General features: G+C 38.3%; 1 protein-coding gene across 9 annotated transcripts in view; it reads left to right on the top strand.

The window, feature by feature from the left end:
- GRID1 (glutamate ionotropic receptor delta type subunit 1) overlaps positions 1-17,680 on the top strand; it is a 597,690-nt gene that overhangs the window by 271,768 nt on the left and 308,242 nt on the right. For all 9 annotated transcript variants that reach the window (XM_040563453.1, XM_040563448.1, XM_040563450.1 and 6 more), the window contains exon 3: positions 10,804-11,088. In XM_040563453.1, coding sequence (XP_040419387.1) covers positions 10,815-11,088 — 274 coding nt within the window. In that variant the 5' untranslated portion in view covers positions 10,804-10,814. The remainder of the gene's footprint in view (positions 1-10,803; positions 11,089-17,680) is intronic.

Here is a 17,680-nt window from a genome sequence, read left to right on the forward strand (position 1 = left end):
GTTTTGAATAATATGAGATTTAAGAAATATCTGCATCTGTGCTGACATGAGGTAAGCCTGTTGTATTGCACCACAGTACACAGTATAATATAAATCTGTTTATCCACAGGTTGAGATTTATTTATTTTTTAATTAAAAAAAATGCAGTCCCAAATGCAACATTAGAGAGGTCAGATCTCATTTAAGTATCAAAAGAAGTGGCCTGTTCTTTAAGCAGCCTCTGGGTAAAAGGTGCATAAATGTTGAGATGTTTTGAAAATCTGTCCTAAGCTTCATATTGGGAGCTATCAGGTGTGAAACTTGTTTGAACAACTGGCTCATTTCACGTATTTAGATGAGAACTCTTGAAAATTTTTAGGTTTTGATGTTTTTCCCTGATTTGAGTGCTGATTCCTTACAGCAAAGCTGAAGGAGAGAGAGAAATTCAGGTTGATGCTCTAATAATTTAGCATAGTTTTATTAGATGTTAAAAAGTCATGGGTTTCTGAAGTTATTCTAGGGCAACTGCTAAAAAGCAAACTTTTAGCATGAAGAACATAGACTTGGACTATTTTAATGGCACTGATTTTGTAGCACTGTAAGCAAAGATTTTTGTTTTGTCTTGAAACACTAGTGCTGAGTGAGGACTTGTTCTTTTCCTGAGTATTGAGCAAAAATAATTTTGGCATTCATTGTGTTTCATGTATGAGGAAAGAAGGGAGTGTTCCTTTTAAAGCTGAGTTTAGAAAAATGGAATAGCAGCTTTAGACCGTTGCTAGGCTTGGAATATTTGCATAATTCTTGAATGCAGTTGTAAGGATACGCTGCAGAGATCTTTCAATAGATCAACCACTAAACCCTGTCAATAAATATATGCTATAAATACATACCAAGTCACAGCTAGACCTACAAACACTGCAAGTATTTCGGCAGTTGGCATAGATGGATGCATGTTGTTTGGCAAAGCTGGCTGCCTCACCATGAGCGCCCTTCCCCAGCCACACAAATTGCTTCCTGGTGTCTCGAATGGCTTACGTGCTGTTGCTGTCTGTTTTGCTGGTAGAATTAACACCTGTTGGCGGGGGAATCATGAACGGGAATGATAAGGGTAAGTTCTAAGGATGTGCATGTCTTGGGCTGGCCTCTGGAGTATGAAACTTGCTGACCGCACATGGAAGTGACTGCAGCTTTTTCTGATTTTACTGAGTCTCATAATACTTAGTTTTTCTCTTGACGCAGCAGCTCTGATAGTATTATATATGCCCCAGACGCTCATTTCGAAGTCTCCTGCTTAAAGTTTAGGTCAGTGAAAGTGAAATGCTGCCTTGCACTAGTTTGAATTCGTCATTTTGAAGTAGGCGTTTTCCTGAAGCACAGTAGCAGATCAGTTATGGAGAAGGGATCACACGTCAGTGTTTTGGTTTGCTCAGAATTTTCCAGGGGAGTATGAGTGTGCCATGAACGGCACGTGTTCCCAGCGTGTTGGGGAAACAAGGGAATGGAAAACTTTTGCAGCTGGTTCAGAAGCAATGTTGTGATGCTTAGACGGATGTTCCTCCCTCCTGCTTTCAGCATAAGGCAGGATACAAAGGAGAACCATTTAAAAGGGGAAGTGAAAAAAAATTTTTTTTTTTAAATCAAGTTTCTCTTGGTGCTTTTTGTGCATATGTATCATTGCTGTTAATTAGACAGGCAAGCAGGGCTAGCATGTTCTTTGCTTGTCAATACTGTTCGGAATCCAAACGAGTTTCTCAGTACCGAAGAACTGGGAGGTTTTATCAGCTTGTCTGGAGCTGCTATGTTTGACTGCTTTTTGTAAATGGAGGAGAGTGTTTTTCTTTTGTGCATGCCGGAACTGAGGCTGAACCATGCTGACGTTAAAATAATACTCAGCGTGTACATGCAAAACAGTCCCAAAGGAGGCGGCAAAGTTGGACATCCCTGCTGAATGCTAATGAAGGTGTGGAAAAAATATTTTTATATCATTATGATTTGTAATGAAAGGCAGGTGAAAGAAGCAGAGGGTGAGAAAATGGAGTTTAGTCCGTGCTGAAGGGCAAAAGAAAACAGTTATTGAAGAACTTGCTAGGAGTGGAAGTCAAATATGCAGTATTCAATAAAGAACATAGTTGTTATGCCCCTCAAATAATTGAGATGATTTGTGGTTAATTCTACCTCAGATCTTGGAGTGGAGGGTTTCACTTCTACCTAGTGCCTTAAAATAGTATTGATCCCATTGTGAGTAATGTGTAGTTCTGTAAAACCAGGTGCCATTCAAAATTACCAGAAATGCTTATCCAGTTTTAAACATCATGCCAAGCTCTTATTCTTTGAGGAAAAATATTACTAATGGAATTCCATTTTGTTGTCAATAGTACGGTTATTCTGGCGGATTACTGTCAGGTACTACTTAATTGTTTTTTTAGTATTAAACACAAAAAAACTAGAAAATGTTTAAATTCTGTGATGTTTCATATCTTTACTTGAATTTCTAAATTACTGTCTTAAAAACAAAAAGCTCAAAACAAACAAAAAAGTAAACTTTTTAAAATACATTATGCAGTCTTTACTGGGTCAGTCTTCCCAATCTACCCAAGTGCAAAGCCAAGCAATACTCAGCTATAGAGTGTTGGCTTGTTGGCTATAAGGCTGCATTTGCTCTGAGATTCTTCCCCTCTTTGGAGGAGCTAGAGGGCAGTATCTGATCTGTCCTGTGTGAAATAAGGCCGCCTCTTTATCTTTCACTATTGCTCTCAATTAATGCACTTTTTTTTTTTTCAGTGGCATGTGCCCTGATTTCATGCTGGTAGCTTTACTGTACAGGAAGTACTGTGTTCAATGAAGATTAATCCAAAATTTTTACTTGGAAAGCAACTGGTGCATTTGTTGACCACTTGGTGGCATCACTCAGTTGTATGGAAACAACTGCTTTGCCAGTAGAGCAGCTTTGCTTCTGTGCTAGGTGTTAAAGGACTGCCATGTTTTATTTTAGCCTATTAAAGACTGAAGAGAACTATTAATATGCTTCAGGACGTTAAATGAAAGCTACAACTCTAGTTTTGATAACTGTATTCCTTCTCTGTGGTGTGTTACTCACAATTTTGAATCTTTTCTTTATCTGCATAAAAGTCAACAGAAAGCTGGTCTAGATATCTCTTCTTCCTGCCCCCCTTGATAACTTTTCAAGGATGGGAGCTAGTGTTTTATCAGGTTGATAGTGATATAAATGCATAGCATCATTTTTTATATTTCTTTTTGGTTTGCTTTTCCTGGGAAATTACTTTTAACCTCCAATTGCTGCAGTCAATATGTATTCTAGGGAAAGGTGCTATGCAATTTTGTGACTTCACTAATGGTAAATACTTGCTATAAAACAAAAGTGTTTTGCAGCCTTCATGCTAAAACTAGATGATGTTTCCATGTGTGTATAAACCAACAATAACAATTTACTGAAAATGATGAAACATGGTTGTAAAGGAGGAAGCAAGGCATAGTCACTGTTATTTAGAGGTAAAGGACAGTTCTGGTAATGTCAGGAGAGCTCTGACAGTTTGTGTATGCTGACAATGGGCCCACAAGGTATTGGGTAGTAAGGCATATAGTTGAAAACAAGTTTTTTCCAAATACTGCTTCCCCTGTGGGCAAAGCAGCACAAGGAAGGTGATGTTTCCATTGCGTGTCTGCTTTGTGAGTAATGGCTAGCAATATCTTTTTTGAGGGGTGTGGGGGAGGAATATATGTATATATTAAAATCCCTTTTCTTCCACTCTCTCCCTTCCTGTTCAGGTTAGGCTACTGAATGCTCGAAATGTAATAAAAGAAATGCAATAAAAAGAGCAACTCAAGAGTGGGACAGTTCTTTAATATTATTTTTGAAACTTATTCCTTGTAAACATTTCAAATTCTCATGCTTTCCTTAGCTTTCGAGATGCTATTTTTAGACACTGCTTTGTCAGTGATATTCTGACATGCTGACTACATGTACACTTAAGCATGCACACCAATATATGCATTTACTAATTTTCTTGAATCTTTTCCTTGTAACTGATGGCCTACTGAAATAATCAGCATTATCTTAGAAAATATAAGCAATGATGTGTAGCTGATTTTTGGATCAGTTAGTGCTTTGAGCTGGACTACTAGGAATTTTCCTTGAAGTGGAGACTAAAGTATCTGGCTATAGGACTGCATATACCCATACAATTTAGGGTAGATTTTTCAAAACAAACAAACAAAAAAAGGCAAGAAAAAAAAGTATTTTCAACTGACTTAGCAGTTTTGTTGCAGTTGCTAAGATTCAGTTGCTAAGAAAAACACCTAAATTTCCTGTATCTTATGGTTTCTAAGACCAAGGAGATAATGAAGTATGGAGGGAAAGAAAATTAGAAACAGTTTAAGCAATAATTCTTTTTTTTTCAATGTGTTATCTAGTGTCGTGTTTTTAGTTGGAAGTTATTAGGAAAGTAAGTAGCAAAAAATACCTATGGAGGGTCAAAATGGCCATTTCACTGCTGGTAAATAAATACCAAGTTTCCGGGAAGTCCAGCAGGATTATCCATCTGACAAATACTGGCTATGCTCTGTTCTCTTTGGGTCTTACTGTTAGTTCTAATTGGAACAGAGTCCATAGTATTTGTTAGGGTTTGCATTGCCCTTTTGAATGATAGGCTAGTCACTGATGCTCTCCAAGGCCCTTCTCACAACACACTGTTATACGTGTGGAATACTTTCATTATTTGAAATTATCAAGTGAAAGACTTGGTATCACGTTGGGGTTCTGAATGTTAGCGAGTAGGGGAACACAGGAAATCGGGAGCTATTGGTGAAGCTATGTCAGACTTTCCTGTAGCTTCCAAGATAATCACGCTAAGGACTGTGGGATCTAAGAACACCTGGTTTCTGGTCCCAAATACAGAATAATAGATGCTTAAATAAAAGGGAGGGAATATTTATTGTTCTTAAATGCTGTATCTAAAAAACGATCCAAGTTGGACTAGTTAGGAGGTTTGTTTGGTTTGATTTTTACAAAAAGAAAACATTATTTTGGAAACCCCACTTAGTGAACCATAAGGTTGAGAGAGTGTTTAAATGATTCTGATTTTGATATTGTCCTCAGTTCGTCAATAGTAGGAGTGAATCTTTCTATAGATCAATATTTTTAATAAAAATATCTTCAGTGATATTAAGATGACTTTAATTTTGTATGCCTGATGGAGTGGTTTTGCACAAAAGCATTTACATTTTAAAGATCTTTTTAAGACCTAAACAGAATGCAAATGTAGATAGCTAAAAGTCTTGCCACTTTTCTACATGATTATATTTGTTGTGGGCTTGTGCTCCTGACTTCATAGAAGTTTCTCATGTACTACTTTAGAGACGTTTGTTTTTTGTTTAGATGTGTGTGAAAATGCTTCTCTGTTTGTTTTTTGCTGAAGGGACTGTATCATCATCCTTATTGTTTTGAACTACTGTTGGGAAGGCTGCTGTCTTTTTTCTTCTTCCATCATCCTTTTTATCTCATCTTAGTGCTCCAGACAAATCTCCCAGAAGGACTTTTTTCATTTAAGTTAAAAACAAAACAAAAAAAAAAAACAGAAACAAACAAAAAAACCTCCATGGAAACACATGGATATGTTTCCTGAAGACCTTACGTCTTGATTAAAGATACAGTTTATCAGCTTTCTGAATGGATATGTTTTTATCTCCTAATTCTTGACTATTCCAATGTTTTACTCAAAACTTTTAGGTACATCTGCTCTCTTATAAATCAACAAATGAATTGAATTGTTGGTTAAATTTTGTATAGAGGAATAACACAGTAACTAGTTCCTTGTTTGTTTGCGTATAGCACATGATATTTTGCATGTTTGCTAGGCTATTTGGTAGACTTGCCAACTGTGCACCTTCAGCAGAATAAATTACAGGCCTTGATAATTTCAGGAAATACGGGGATTTAGTTTCCCAAAAGATATTCTTCCCAGAATTTGCTATATTTTCTTGAATTTGATGTTTTGATAATATCTTTTTTCCTTCTGGCTTTCAAAGATAAACTATGTGAAAAATAACTTATCAGCCAAATTGACTGGGACAATAATACTAAAGCAAATGTAAAGTCCCTCATCTCAGCAGGATGGTAGCTTTGAAACCTAATTACAAACACTTAAGTGCCAACTTTGTTAATCATTTCATTGCAGACTACTACATCAGAAACACCAGGTATGTGAGTGTGACTGGATTTCTATTCCCTTGCTGCATCTGATGTTCTCTTCCTTCATTTGAAAATCTTTCTAAGCAAAAAGGCAGCAACCTCTGAATTTTCAAACAGTAGAAATTTTTTAAAGCACAAGTTGTTTTATTAGGATAATCTTCCATTTGCTGTGCAGTGAAGAGCTCTTAAGGGCTAGTCAAACTGGAAAAGAAGAAAAAATATCAAGGAAACAGAGGATTTATCTGATGGGGTTCAAAGTGGGTAGGACCAGCTGTAGTGACACACAGAAGTGAGAGACATCAAGGCTTTGAAGTTTGAAGAGGCAGTGTGAATGCCAGTAGGTGGATGTATTACTAGATCAGAAATTAGTGGCAGCTGGTCTATTGATAACTGTGGTAACAAAGAAACAAGTTCGTATCCTATCCTGAATAATAGGAAACCACTGAAAGGGAGGCTGAAAGACAGTCATATTGTCATGTTGCCAGGAGCAAGATAACAGTTTATTTTGGAGTATTTTGATTATATGTAGTTTGGAGAGAGGGATTTAATTATAAGGAGATCTGAGCTAAAGCCCTTAATACAAATATCCTTATGAACATGGTGACAAACTTTGTTGTCCACATGTCTTGAGAAACAGGATGGCAACACAGGAAACAATGGTAGAAGAGCAAGATCTTAAATGTGATTGTAGCAAAGCAGAATTCTAGTGTCATATGCCACAGAGTCCTACACGTTAAAAAAGGCAGTAGAGATAAGGTGCAGTAGTATGAAAAAATCGTAACTGGTCTTTCAGGCTCACTTGTGGTGTTAATAGAGTTAGAGGCGTGGTCCAAGAATGTGAAAGTTTACTATGTATAGCTGTGATGTTAGAGTCAAGTTAGAAAAATGGGTGTTAGAAGATTACCCAAATATATCAACCTGTGTTACTTCTGCCAATATGACAGAGATAACATCCAACACAAAAACCTAGAAAATGATAGTGCCTACAGAGGAGGTAAATGTTAGAAAATCATGCAATAGATGGGGAATTCGTCTACTCTTCTATCATGGAAATAACAGTTTAAGACAAAATGTCAAGCAGATTTGAAAAAGGGAGTTGTTGAAAGTCATTTTCAGAAGAACAGGTTAGGAGAGATGCTCCACAGAGATGATTATAAATTGGATTAATTGATAATTTAGGAAACAGTCAAGGATAAACTTGAGAGATGGTCTGCTATTAGAAGAAAATATTGACCAATAACTACCATGAAATAATTTTATCTGCTAAAATAGTTTGAATGCAAATTTATTCTCTAAGTACGGCGATCATGTTTTCACCAGGTTAATATGCACATTTCTTGCAGTATGGTTTGTGGAATGTTGGTATCCTCTTAAAATGTATCCTGACAATGAAGACATTTGATACAGTAAATTAATAATTATTGCTATTCATATAGCAGTGAAAGCTGGAGGCAAGATTGCTAGAATGTTGTGTCTTTTATCTGTAGAACTCAGATTTAAAAGCACTATTTCTTGAAATTTGAGATTATTACCTACAGGGTAAATAAACAGGAAAGCATCTTTGCTAGATGAAAGTGTGGTACATCTCTAGTAAATAAGAAAGATCACTTAAGATCAGTGTGTTCGGATTTCTCTCTTCTTTGTTAGTAAGTTTATATGAACCACAGTGCTTCAAATTTCTGTATTTCAGTTTTAAGGAAATAAGGATGGGGATTATGAAATTAATGTACAAAAAGTTCAGGTTCTTCTGAATGCTTGTGAAATTATAGCTGAGGCACAGAATTACTTATTTACTCAGTCACATGATCAGGGATGCTTGACGGTTGCTCAAAATCCATAGCTAGTATAAAGTAAAACAAAATTACAAATACTTTCTCATGCCACAAAAATTTGTGTGCAACAAAGCATAGGCATACATGGGGGACACGGGGGGTAGGGGGGGAGGAGGAAGAGAAAATCCTAAACATTCTCCCCAGTTTTCTTCTGGGATTCTGTAATCTTTTCAACGTTCTCTTGGTAATTTCAAGATGTTTTAAGAGTTGATGAGATTTTTTTTAATGAATTGGAGTCTGTTGTACTTGTGTAGTTGTGTTCCCCATTGTGTTATTCACGTACAAAAAACTTTTCTTAATGTGCTAAAAGCTTCTCAGCGTTCAGAACAATAAGGTTTTAGAGGTTGAACTTCTTGGAATCTGTCACATTTTATTCAGCGAAAGTCTTCTATTGAAAATGACACGCACTGTTTCACATTCTGTGATTTGACTAAACGTGATTCCGAAAACACGAAACCTTTTTCCTTAGTCATTTCAGTTTATATTGCCTGCTGTACTATCGCAAAACAAAGGCAAGAGGAGAAAACACTGTGTAGCATATACTTTCAGGCAGAACACAGTCAATTGACAAAATATCAGAATGTAGAAGCTGATTGACTAATTCTTCATTTTAACCCATTGGTACAAACTGCAAAACAGTGAGTCCCTCAACCAAAACAGACATTGCTGAGGTATTTCAGCTGTGTTCTGTGGGCTGTGCGGGGAGAAATGCGGGCTGTTTGTGGTCTGTCATATCTCTGGTCTTTTTGCTGCTAGTATGTGAGCAGCTTTTGATTAGTGTCAAGTGCTGAATGAAGTTATCTCTTGTCATGCAACTGATGATCAGTTCTATATTCCACGAATAAGTGACTGTCTGAATGCAGCCTCCTGTCAGAAAGGGCTTTGTTTTTTCTCTCCTGTCTGCTTGTGCAAGTAAATTGTTCCTTCTGTGGATCTGTGTGGCTTTGCTTCTCTCGCCCTTGGTGGTGGCGGCAAAGCTTGCTGGCTGGTGCTCTCTGCAGGGGTCTATAGCTCAGCTTTGCTGTTCTCTCCCTCTGTTCCCACTTCTCTGTTTCCTGTTCCCTCCCCTACTGTGACTAAATGAATTACCTGTATGGCATGTTCAGTTTTCTCTGGCAAAGAGCCTGGGAAATCAAATCTGTTCCTGAACCTGGGTCTCCCATTTGGCAAATGTAATGCCTCCCCACTGCTAAATCAGGTCAGCTCTCAAGAAAAACAAAGAACAATTTCATATAACTATAATTAACACAGAGTAAATTTAGATAACGCAGCTGTTTAGATAACGCATATGTTTATTGTAAAGACCATCAAGAAGCACTCCATTTTTCTCTGTTGCATTAGGATACATGTTGAATGCTCTGTATGTAGAGAGGATTAAACATTTTTTGTTATTCATATAAAAGTGAAAAGTATTTATTTTCTGTCTGTTCTAAGAAGATACTTGGTGAAATGATTCATTGGTTGCATTAGGCACAGCTTTATGTATTTAATTACCATGGCTTTATATAATTATTTGATAATTAACAGTTAATTATTAATAATTATTCATAACCTGTCCCACTCCTTTGGCTCTTTGGCCTCTGAATGTGGAGATACAAAAGGAAGTGTTCAGAGGAGGACAAAGAAATCCTTCTAGCATGCTGTGTTCATTTTCTTACCACTGCTCAGTCTGTTTCCACCGGAGACCGGTGGAGCTGCTCCGTGACTGGGGGGATGCGTGTGCCCCCCTACCTGGCACGTGTCCTGGCAGCCCCATAGCATGTGCCATGCGTGGGCAGCCTGCTCTTCTGTGCCAAGGCAGCACCCAGGGAAGTGGGATGGTTTCCTTTGGGCAGGCTGTGCTTGTGCAGGTGGTCACCTGGGGAGCGATGCTGCTAAAACCCTGAGCAACCCCCCAGCCCTCCTCAAGGGTTTCCCTGGGGAGCTGCAAGGCAGGTGAGAGCTCGCTGTGCTGCCTGAGGAGCTCCCGGGGACAAACTGTACCACAACTACTGACTAAATAGCTGCTGAGGTATAGCTAGGGGCTTTGGGTGGAAACCCTTTCCAGTGCCAGCTGGACATCAGGGTGACTGACCAGAAGGAGCGAGCGGTGAGAGTGGCAGCCAATGCCCAGGCCGCGCAGGCCTCTGCCGCCATCACTGCCCTCCCTGTGCTTCCAGCTCAGTAACTCTTTGTTCTTGGAAGCAGGTGGGCTCAAATGTGTACGCTGTGTTTTTAAGTGGTACGTGCTTTCCCAGATCTTTTTACAGACAACTACAGTGTTATTAATAAATGTTTAATCATTCATGACTTGCCTTCATTCTAATGAGCACTTCTGTTGTTTCCTTGTTGCTCTGAGAGGCAAGCAGTGAATGTTTCTTCATCAATTTAAAAATCCTTCGAAACTCTCTTGTATAAGACACATTCTTGAAACTGAAATCACTCTTTGTTGTCCGAAGCCCACATCCAATGTGCATGACCAAGTTAGAGGTGGGTGGTGCACTTAGAGCCCTCACAGTGAGGGCTGTAATCTACATTTACATTGGCTTCAGTCTGAAGAAACGAGGACAGTAATGGTATCTGTTCTCAACTTCGTCTTATCTGTACAGATTGCAGATACTGTCTCCTACTGTAAAGGTACAGGACTTATCTCTGAAAGGCTTCAGCTGATACTGTAGCTGAAATCTCTTCAGCTCTGTGTTAATGGCAAGGGTAAAGCCTGTCTTGTACCCTTCATAGCATCCAGATCAGTCAAAGGAGTTTTTGAGCCTGCTTCAACCCTACTTTATTTCTTTTCTTCTCCAGCCTGTGACCTGATGACCCTAGGGATCTTAGCCTTAGTGACGTCCACTGGCTGTGCCTCGGCCAACGCCCTGCAGTCCCTGACGGATGCCATGCACATCCCACACCTCTTTGTGCAGCGCAACACGGGAGGCTCCCCACGCACGGCCTGCCACCTGAACCCCAGCCTGGAGGAGGAGGAGTACACACTGGCTGCCCGACCACCAGTCCGCCTCAATGACGTTATGCTGAAACTGGTCACCGAGCTGCGATGGCAGAAATTCATAGTCTTTTATGACAGTGATTACGGTGAGTAAAGCGGAGAATTTCAGACACTATGAAATTGATTTCTTTCAACTAGGAAAAGGAGAGGAAAATATAAAAGGGGAGGGGGTAGAACTTGCTGGGCTCTTCCTCAGAAAAGGGCGAAGTGTTTTAAGTGACATGGGTCTCTGATTTGAAGGAAAGGTTGCAGTGAAAACTAATTCTCAGACAAGCAGCAAAGTTGCTTAGCAACACCTACCAGGACAGCCGAAGTTTGAATCATCTCACACTTTTTCAGTAAAATATTAATAAAGTGTTGACATTGATTGGCAGAGGTCATGTAGCTGTGCAAGGAAGTTCAACATGGCCTCTACCCATTCCCTGAAAACACTCTCTATCAAAGCTAAGTACTGTTCTCTTTAAAAATTAATTTTCAAAATAACTATTACCATATCTTTTTGCACATGCTTCCTCTCACTATTCTCCATTAGGAGTAACTTTCAGTGTTATACTTCTTGGCATTAAACCAAGAGGTAGAGTTAGCTTTTTTACTACATCTGATGCATCTCCTTCAGCAAATTTTTTGCTTTGGTCTGAAACTTAGGGAAAAGAAGTCTATGTCCAAGGAAATTTACTACCCTGTAATGGGTGTAAAGAAGCAATAAAAAATAAACCTTGCGTTGTGCCAAGCTCTGAGTGAAGGGAAGTGTGTGCATATTTTTTGTTACCCTGCTCAACTGATAGGAACATTGTTCCATATGATTAACTTAAATATTTTCAGTACTCTCATCTTAGTATATAGCATCTGTAATGGAGGAAATAAATTTTCTATGGAATGTTTTAAAACCATGTAAACACTTTGGGTTTAAATGGGATGTGTACGTTTTTGGTGTGGTGACTTAGTATGAACAGAATATAAAGAAAGGAAATTGAGGTTAGATTGTAGTTGGAAAGATAATCTCATGTGTATCTCTGTATATAGTTTAGATTTTATACAACCTTCACCAACTACAATGTAGCTTTTTATTTGTATTCTTACTATATTATGGAGGATTTTCATTGGTGAATCAGAGATAACATCTTTGGTTTTGAATTTGGGCCACTCGTGTTTTTTTTTTTTTTTTTTTTTTTTTAAAAAAAAAGTGCTACGCAAAAGGTTGACTTGTTAGATGTGCTGTTGAAGAAGAGCAAATGACCAGGCAGAAGATGAGGATGATTTTAAGTGGGAAATCAATTGAGGCTCTAACGTGCTTTTAATTATTTAAAATTATTTTAAGCATGAGAAGTTGCCATGATAACTTGCATTAGAAGTAAACTGTACACTCAAAAATGTAGCAACCTAGCAAATAAGCTGTCATTTATTACTGTCCTATATAATGCTCCACTACTGAATGCTTTGAAAGCAAAAACCACAATGTACATGGTAGGTGCTCTTTTGGTGTAGCCTTCCTGTAGTGATGGCAATGTTGCTATATAGCATTAAGGTTGGACTTAGAAAGATGAAATTATTCAAACAGTTACTTTCAAGAAAGAAAAAAATCTTAAGGATGCCTTACAAACATCATCTTATAGCTACTTTACTTTCTTTCCTTCTAATTTGTAGCTTTAACCTTCTAAACCTGAAAGAAATTAGGCTGCTTGACTCAGGTCTTCAAAGGGGGCAGTTTAAACCCCAGAGATTCCTGGCCTTGGTAACACTGCAGATGACCTATGTAGAAACTGTTGTCACTCATTTTCCCTGGTAGCAAACCTGGTTACTATATTATCCTGTCTCTTTTTCTACTAATATAGGTTTCTTTGCCCTTCTCTGCAAAGGGTTAATGTCTTTATACCAAATCCTGAAGCCCTGAATTTACATGGTCTGTAAATTTAGATATCAAATTAATCTTTTTCCATTTACAGCAGACTGTCCTTCACCTGTCACCCATAAAACAAACACTAAAAGGGAATGGAGGATTGCTGCAGGTATTGTTCCTTCCAGTTGAGAGCATGTTGCATATTGCAGCTGTCCGTGCACTATTTCCTCTTTGTTGTGGATGGGACAACTATCTTATACTAATTCCATCAGAAGGATGTTTTCATAAGAATTTGATTGGAGGAGTTTCTGTAAAGAAGCATTTGGCAATTGAACCTTGCCAGCTCTGGGCAGGCATTGGTTAATACAGGATAAATAACCTAGTGCCCAGGAAATTGCATGCTAAGCTCAAGAACAGCACCTGGTTCTCAGGGCATGCCCATTGCCCTCATTAGTTTGCTTCAGCAGAGCTGTGCTTATGCATGTTCAGTGACACTTCCCCGCTCAAAATTCAGGAGTTGACTGCTGGCCCTGAGGAGGGAGGTCACCTGAAGAACACGTGTTTGTCATTATGGAGGGTTTCCAGCATTGGGTGCTTGTAGTTTAACAAATAGTCCTTCTCTACCTACTCTATGGAAGTTATACTATTCCCTGGAGTAATGTTTTAATTTGTCCATCTGCTGATCTCTAAAAACGAGCCAATCCCTTGGTGTCATCCTTGTGGAAACTGTCAGGTTTTCTAAAGACAAAACAACATTGCCCAATTTAAAGAACTCCCGTGTTTACAGTAATTCTGTACTATACTGGAGCTGAAAAATATTTACCTCATGAATTACTTGTCCCTTAACAGAAATATGTTTTGTATTATAATTTCTGCACTTGCTAAATTAAGGAAAAGTAACAGACTTCGCAGTCAGAAATACAGATTAGTCACTGAATCACTGAACAGCCTAAAGAAAAAAGACCTTAATAGATTTGGACTTGTGATAAAATATGCTTTATTTGACATTTTTTCACTGAAGCAACAGATATAAATCTGTATGCATAACTTCATTGAAAGAATGTGGTCCTTCACAGTAACATGCCTAAAATTCTGTTTTTGAACCTGTAAGAAGAAGTGGAGAGAGTTCACAGGAAAGATGCAGAAATTTTAAAGAAAATTGCATAATGCAGAAGGGTTCAGACTGTGTCTTTGCACCTTACCTGAAACCAGCTTTTAGGTTTTGTCACTTTTGTGGTGAAGAATTGTATAGTAGCTTGGTTCTGGAAAAGTGACCTTCCAAAGACCTCAGACCTGAAAGCTGTAGCATTCGAACTCTTCTCAATGACACGAGATCTACTGAGTGGAAGAAAGGTCAGTTAATACATACCCATACAGTTCTCCTGTATTTGTATAAGGAAAAATGAGCTTTCATACAATTACAGAGAGATTTCATATAAATAATGCATCTTTATGACTCAACCCTTGTTTTTTCACTTCTCTCTTTTATGGTTTGTGCATAATTTCAGAAGAGGCACAGAAATCTACTTCCTATTGATCACTATGGAAGTTTTCTCCTGATGAGACTGCTGCCTGATAGGAAAATGATGGTGAGGGACTATACAGTAATTCATGTAAGCCACAGCTAAGATAAGATGAGACAAATCTCATTTCTTGCTGTTGTGCTGTAAAGCTGTTGGAGCTCAAGGCTGGAATGGGAGAGACTGAAACCTATCTTTGACATGCTGTTCTCTGCCATATCACTTTGAGAAGGCTCTCAAGCCTCTCTAATGCTTTGCTTTCCCATGTGTGAAAAGGAAAGAAAAACCTTCCTCCCTGTGTGACTGAATCGGTGTTCAGAATTTCCTTAGGAATTCTTTAAGCAACAGAATTAAGTGGTACATTCAGGAACCAACCAATTCCAGTAAGAACTCAAAGGTTATCAGGGTCATGTTAAATGTGTCGTTTTACTTTAAAGGTCTGTATGAAAATCCCATGCTAAATCAGGGTATTAGATGTTAATTTTCTGGGGAAAAAATGAATTGACCCAAGGTTGGCAATGGCTGTCATACAGTGCTCTGTGGCACTAGGTCTAACTACCTGTCAAAGACCCTGAAATAGCAGCCAGATATGTTGTCATCCTAAAAAGCTTCAGGTGTGCTGATGTTTTGAATTGCTTTTTCATCGACAGGAGTAGGTTTTGTGCAGCAGCATATATTGCATCAGTGGTTTGCAAAGGCCTATGAGAAGTGTAATGTTTTATTTTGCTGACCTCCTGGATGTAGAAACATCAGTAATCAAATTTTCTGACACAAAAATTGGTAGTGTGGCAAGTTTCATATAGATTTATACCAACCTCTAAAATGACTATAGGTTAAAAGCAGTGGGTGCTGCCCACAGTAAGACGAGACTGGGTAATGAACAGTTGAAAATGTGCTTCTGGGGTAAGCAAATAGCTCTATGGTTAGAGGAAGGATTTGAGAAGGATTATGAGAGCTGGATGTGAAAACAAAAGCAGTGAGGAATATCAAGTCATAGTTTTGAAGAGAATGTGAGTAATAGCTATGTTTTCACCAGATTAATTTTACTGTTGGAAGCGCTTTGTCTCTGTGGTTATATCAAGTCTCTCGGCTTCCCTGCACGTGCATATTTTACAGTGTAAGACAAAACAGGTTTTTTTATGACTCCACTTCGTCAGTGAAATGATACTAGAACTGTGAAAGGGAGCTGCAGTATTTTATTTCTAATTTTTGGTGTTGATAAGTGACAGTGTTATCTAGTTAAGAAAAGTGTTGTACAGAAGCTTTACAAAAGAAACTTTTGAAGAACTTTGGACCTTTCAAGACTCTATGGAGCTCTGTTCCTACAAGGAGGGAAAAACCCTGCTGCTGCTACTACTAAAAAAAAAAATATTTTTAATTTCATTTTTTTTTAAGAGTAAAGATATTTTTTTCGTTATACTCATGGATGCCACATCCATTTGAATGCTTCTGGATGAATCCTGCTATGTAGAAAGTACTTGGTTTTCAGTGTGCTGTTTCCTGTTTTGTTTTGTTTTGTTTGTTTGTTTTCACTACAGCAGTTACATGGTAGTTTTATTTCAGAGTCCTAACTGTCAAGGGCCCTTGATTTAAAGTTACAAACATTATTCTATCAATAGTTTTACAACTAGCTATTGATCCTGAGATGGTCTCCTACTGTACTAGGGCTTTTGTGCAGGCCACTACTCATGCAATTATTTGATCTGCTAAGGAAACTAGTAATGAAATTTGAGATATGCTTATTTTTACACAATTCCTGTATGTAATGCTGTGAATCAGATGTGGAGCATTGGCTGTCACATCAAAAGCAAAGTAAGACATTTGCATATGTTACCTCCATCTTACTTGCTTTACTTTATCATAAAAATGTATTTTATTCTTGTCCGTATAACATTAGTTATCTTCTGCTTCTTGTATCATTAGCTCAGTTGTTGGACAGCCATTTCTACATCACTAGGGCTGCTGTATTCCTCTGCAGGCTTTTGCTGTGACCATTTGTTTCACACAAATACAGGGAATATGGCACTTGAGTTCTGGACCAACTGCGCGTGTGTTGGTATGTGCCAGTTCAGCACATCTGACACTATCAGAAAGTGTTAGACGTTTTCTGCATGTGCTGTATGGTTGTGTTTACATGTGTTATTAATCGCACCTGGTTTTGGTCAGTTGGAGCATCCCAGCTGGAACTGTTGCAGAGAAGCTTGAGTTGGGATTCTTGTTTTTGAATATTGAATTGAAGCAACCAGCCACAGCCTTCATTACGCTCATCAATCCCCAACAGCAATGATGCAGGAAGGGAGTCCTTGGACACCTCTGTCATTGTTGGTGCTGAATAAAAATATAAAGGGAGGAATAGACTGGATTGTAGCTCTGTTCCTTCCAACAAGAAACAGGATCCTCTGAGCATTTTTTACGTGCAAATTCTGCACTGCCTGGTTGTACATGTGTAACAGCGCTACTAGATGTCTAGACTGCAGACAAATACAAAATCTTCAACTTTTACCTGGATGGAATTGGGGGGGGGGGAAGAGTATGTCTTGTGACATAACGTATAATCACAATTACTGCTGCAGAGAATGCTAGGAAAGAAAAAATCCAGCCAAGTTCTTAGAGTCCCATGGGGAGTTTATGATGTCATGGGGTAAAAGGAAAAAAAAATTGACCTTTTGGATTTTACATTGAATTTGACCTGGAAGCTATTGAAGAAATGGTGTTGTGTGTTCCTGTATTTATCCTTGAATCACTTTTCTGACTGTAACGGCACTTAAAGTAATTGGTCTACTTTAATTAAGCATGGATTTTTGTCATTTGTAATAGTATTTTTTTATTTAATAATGCATCACAGCATATAACACTAAATGTAATTAAAGGAAGTCAATTTCACTTGAAATTATTACTTATAGATTAATTTTAGTATGTTGATTTTTAAGGTATACGAGTAAGTGTGCTAACAGGAGCAAATAGCAAAAGAAAGACTCCCCCTTCCTCCCCTGTAATTCCTAGCAGAGTATGTGAGCAGTGGGCAGAGGTTGTTTCCCATAAAAGCTATTCACTAAATACTTTCAGGGCAGTGCCTGTTATGGTATACAAATGGTCTTAAAATTATGGTACAGCCTTTATTCTGAGAGCATGCTATCGTAGCCTCCCTGGAAGTTCACTAGTAGCAGACACCACTCAGAGATCTTTAGGGAAACAGTTCGGGCAGTTTCAGGCAAATTGTGCTACTCAAATTTGAGGCAAGTTACTGAAATAATTTTCATCTTCTGAAAAGCTTCAAAAATGCTTTGTAAAGAGTAGATAGAAGTTCTCAAAAATCAAAAT

Source organism: Cygnus olor, chromosome 7 (assembly GCF_009769625.2).
Source record: "Cygnus olor isolate bCygOlo1 chromosome 7, bCygOlo1.pri.v2, whole genome shotgun sequence".
NCBI lineage: Eukaryota > Metazoa > Chordata > Aves > Anseriformes > Anatidae > Cygnus > Cygnus olor.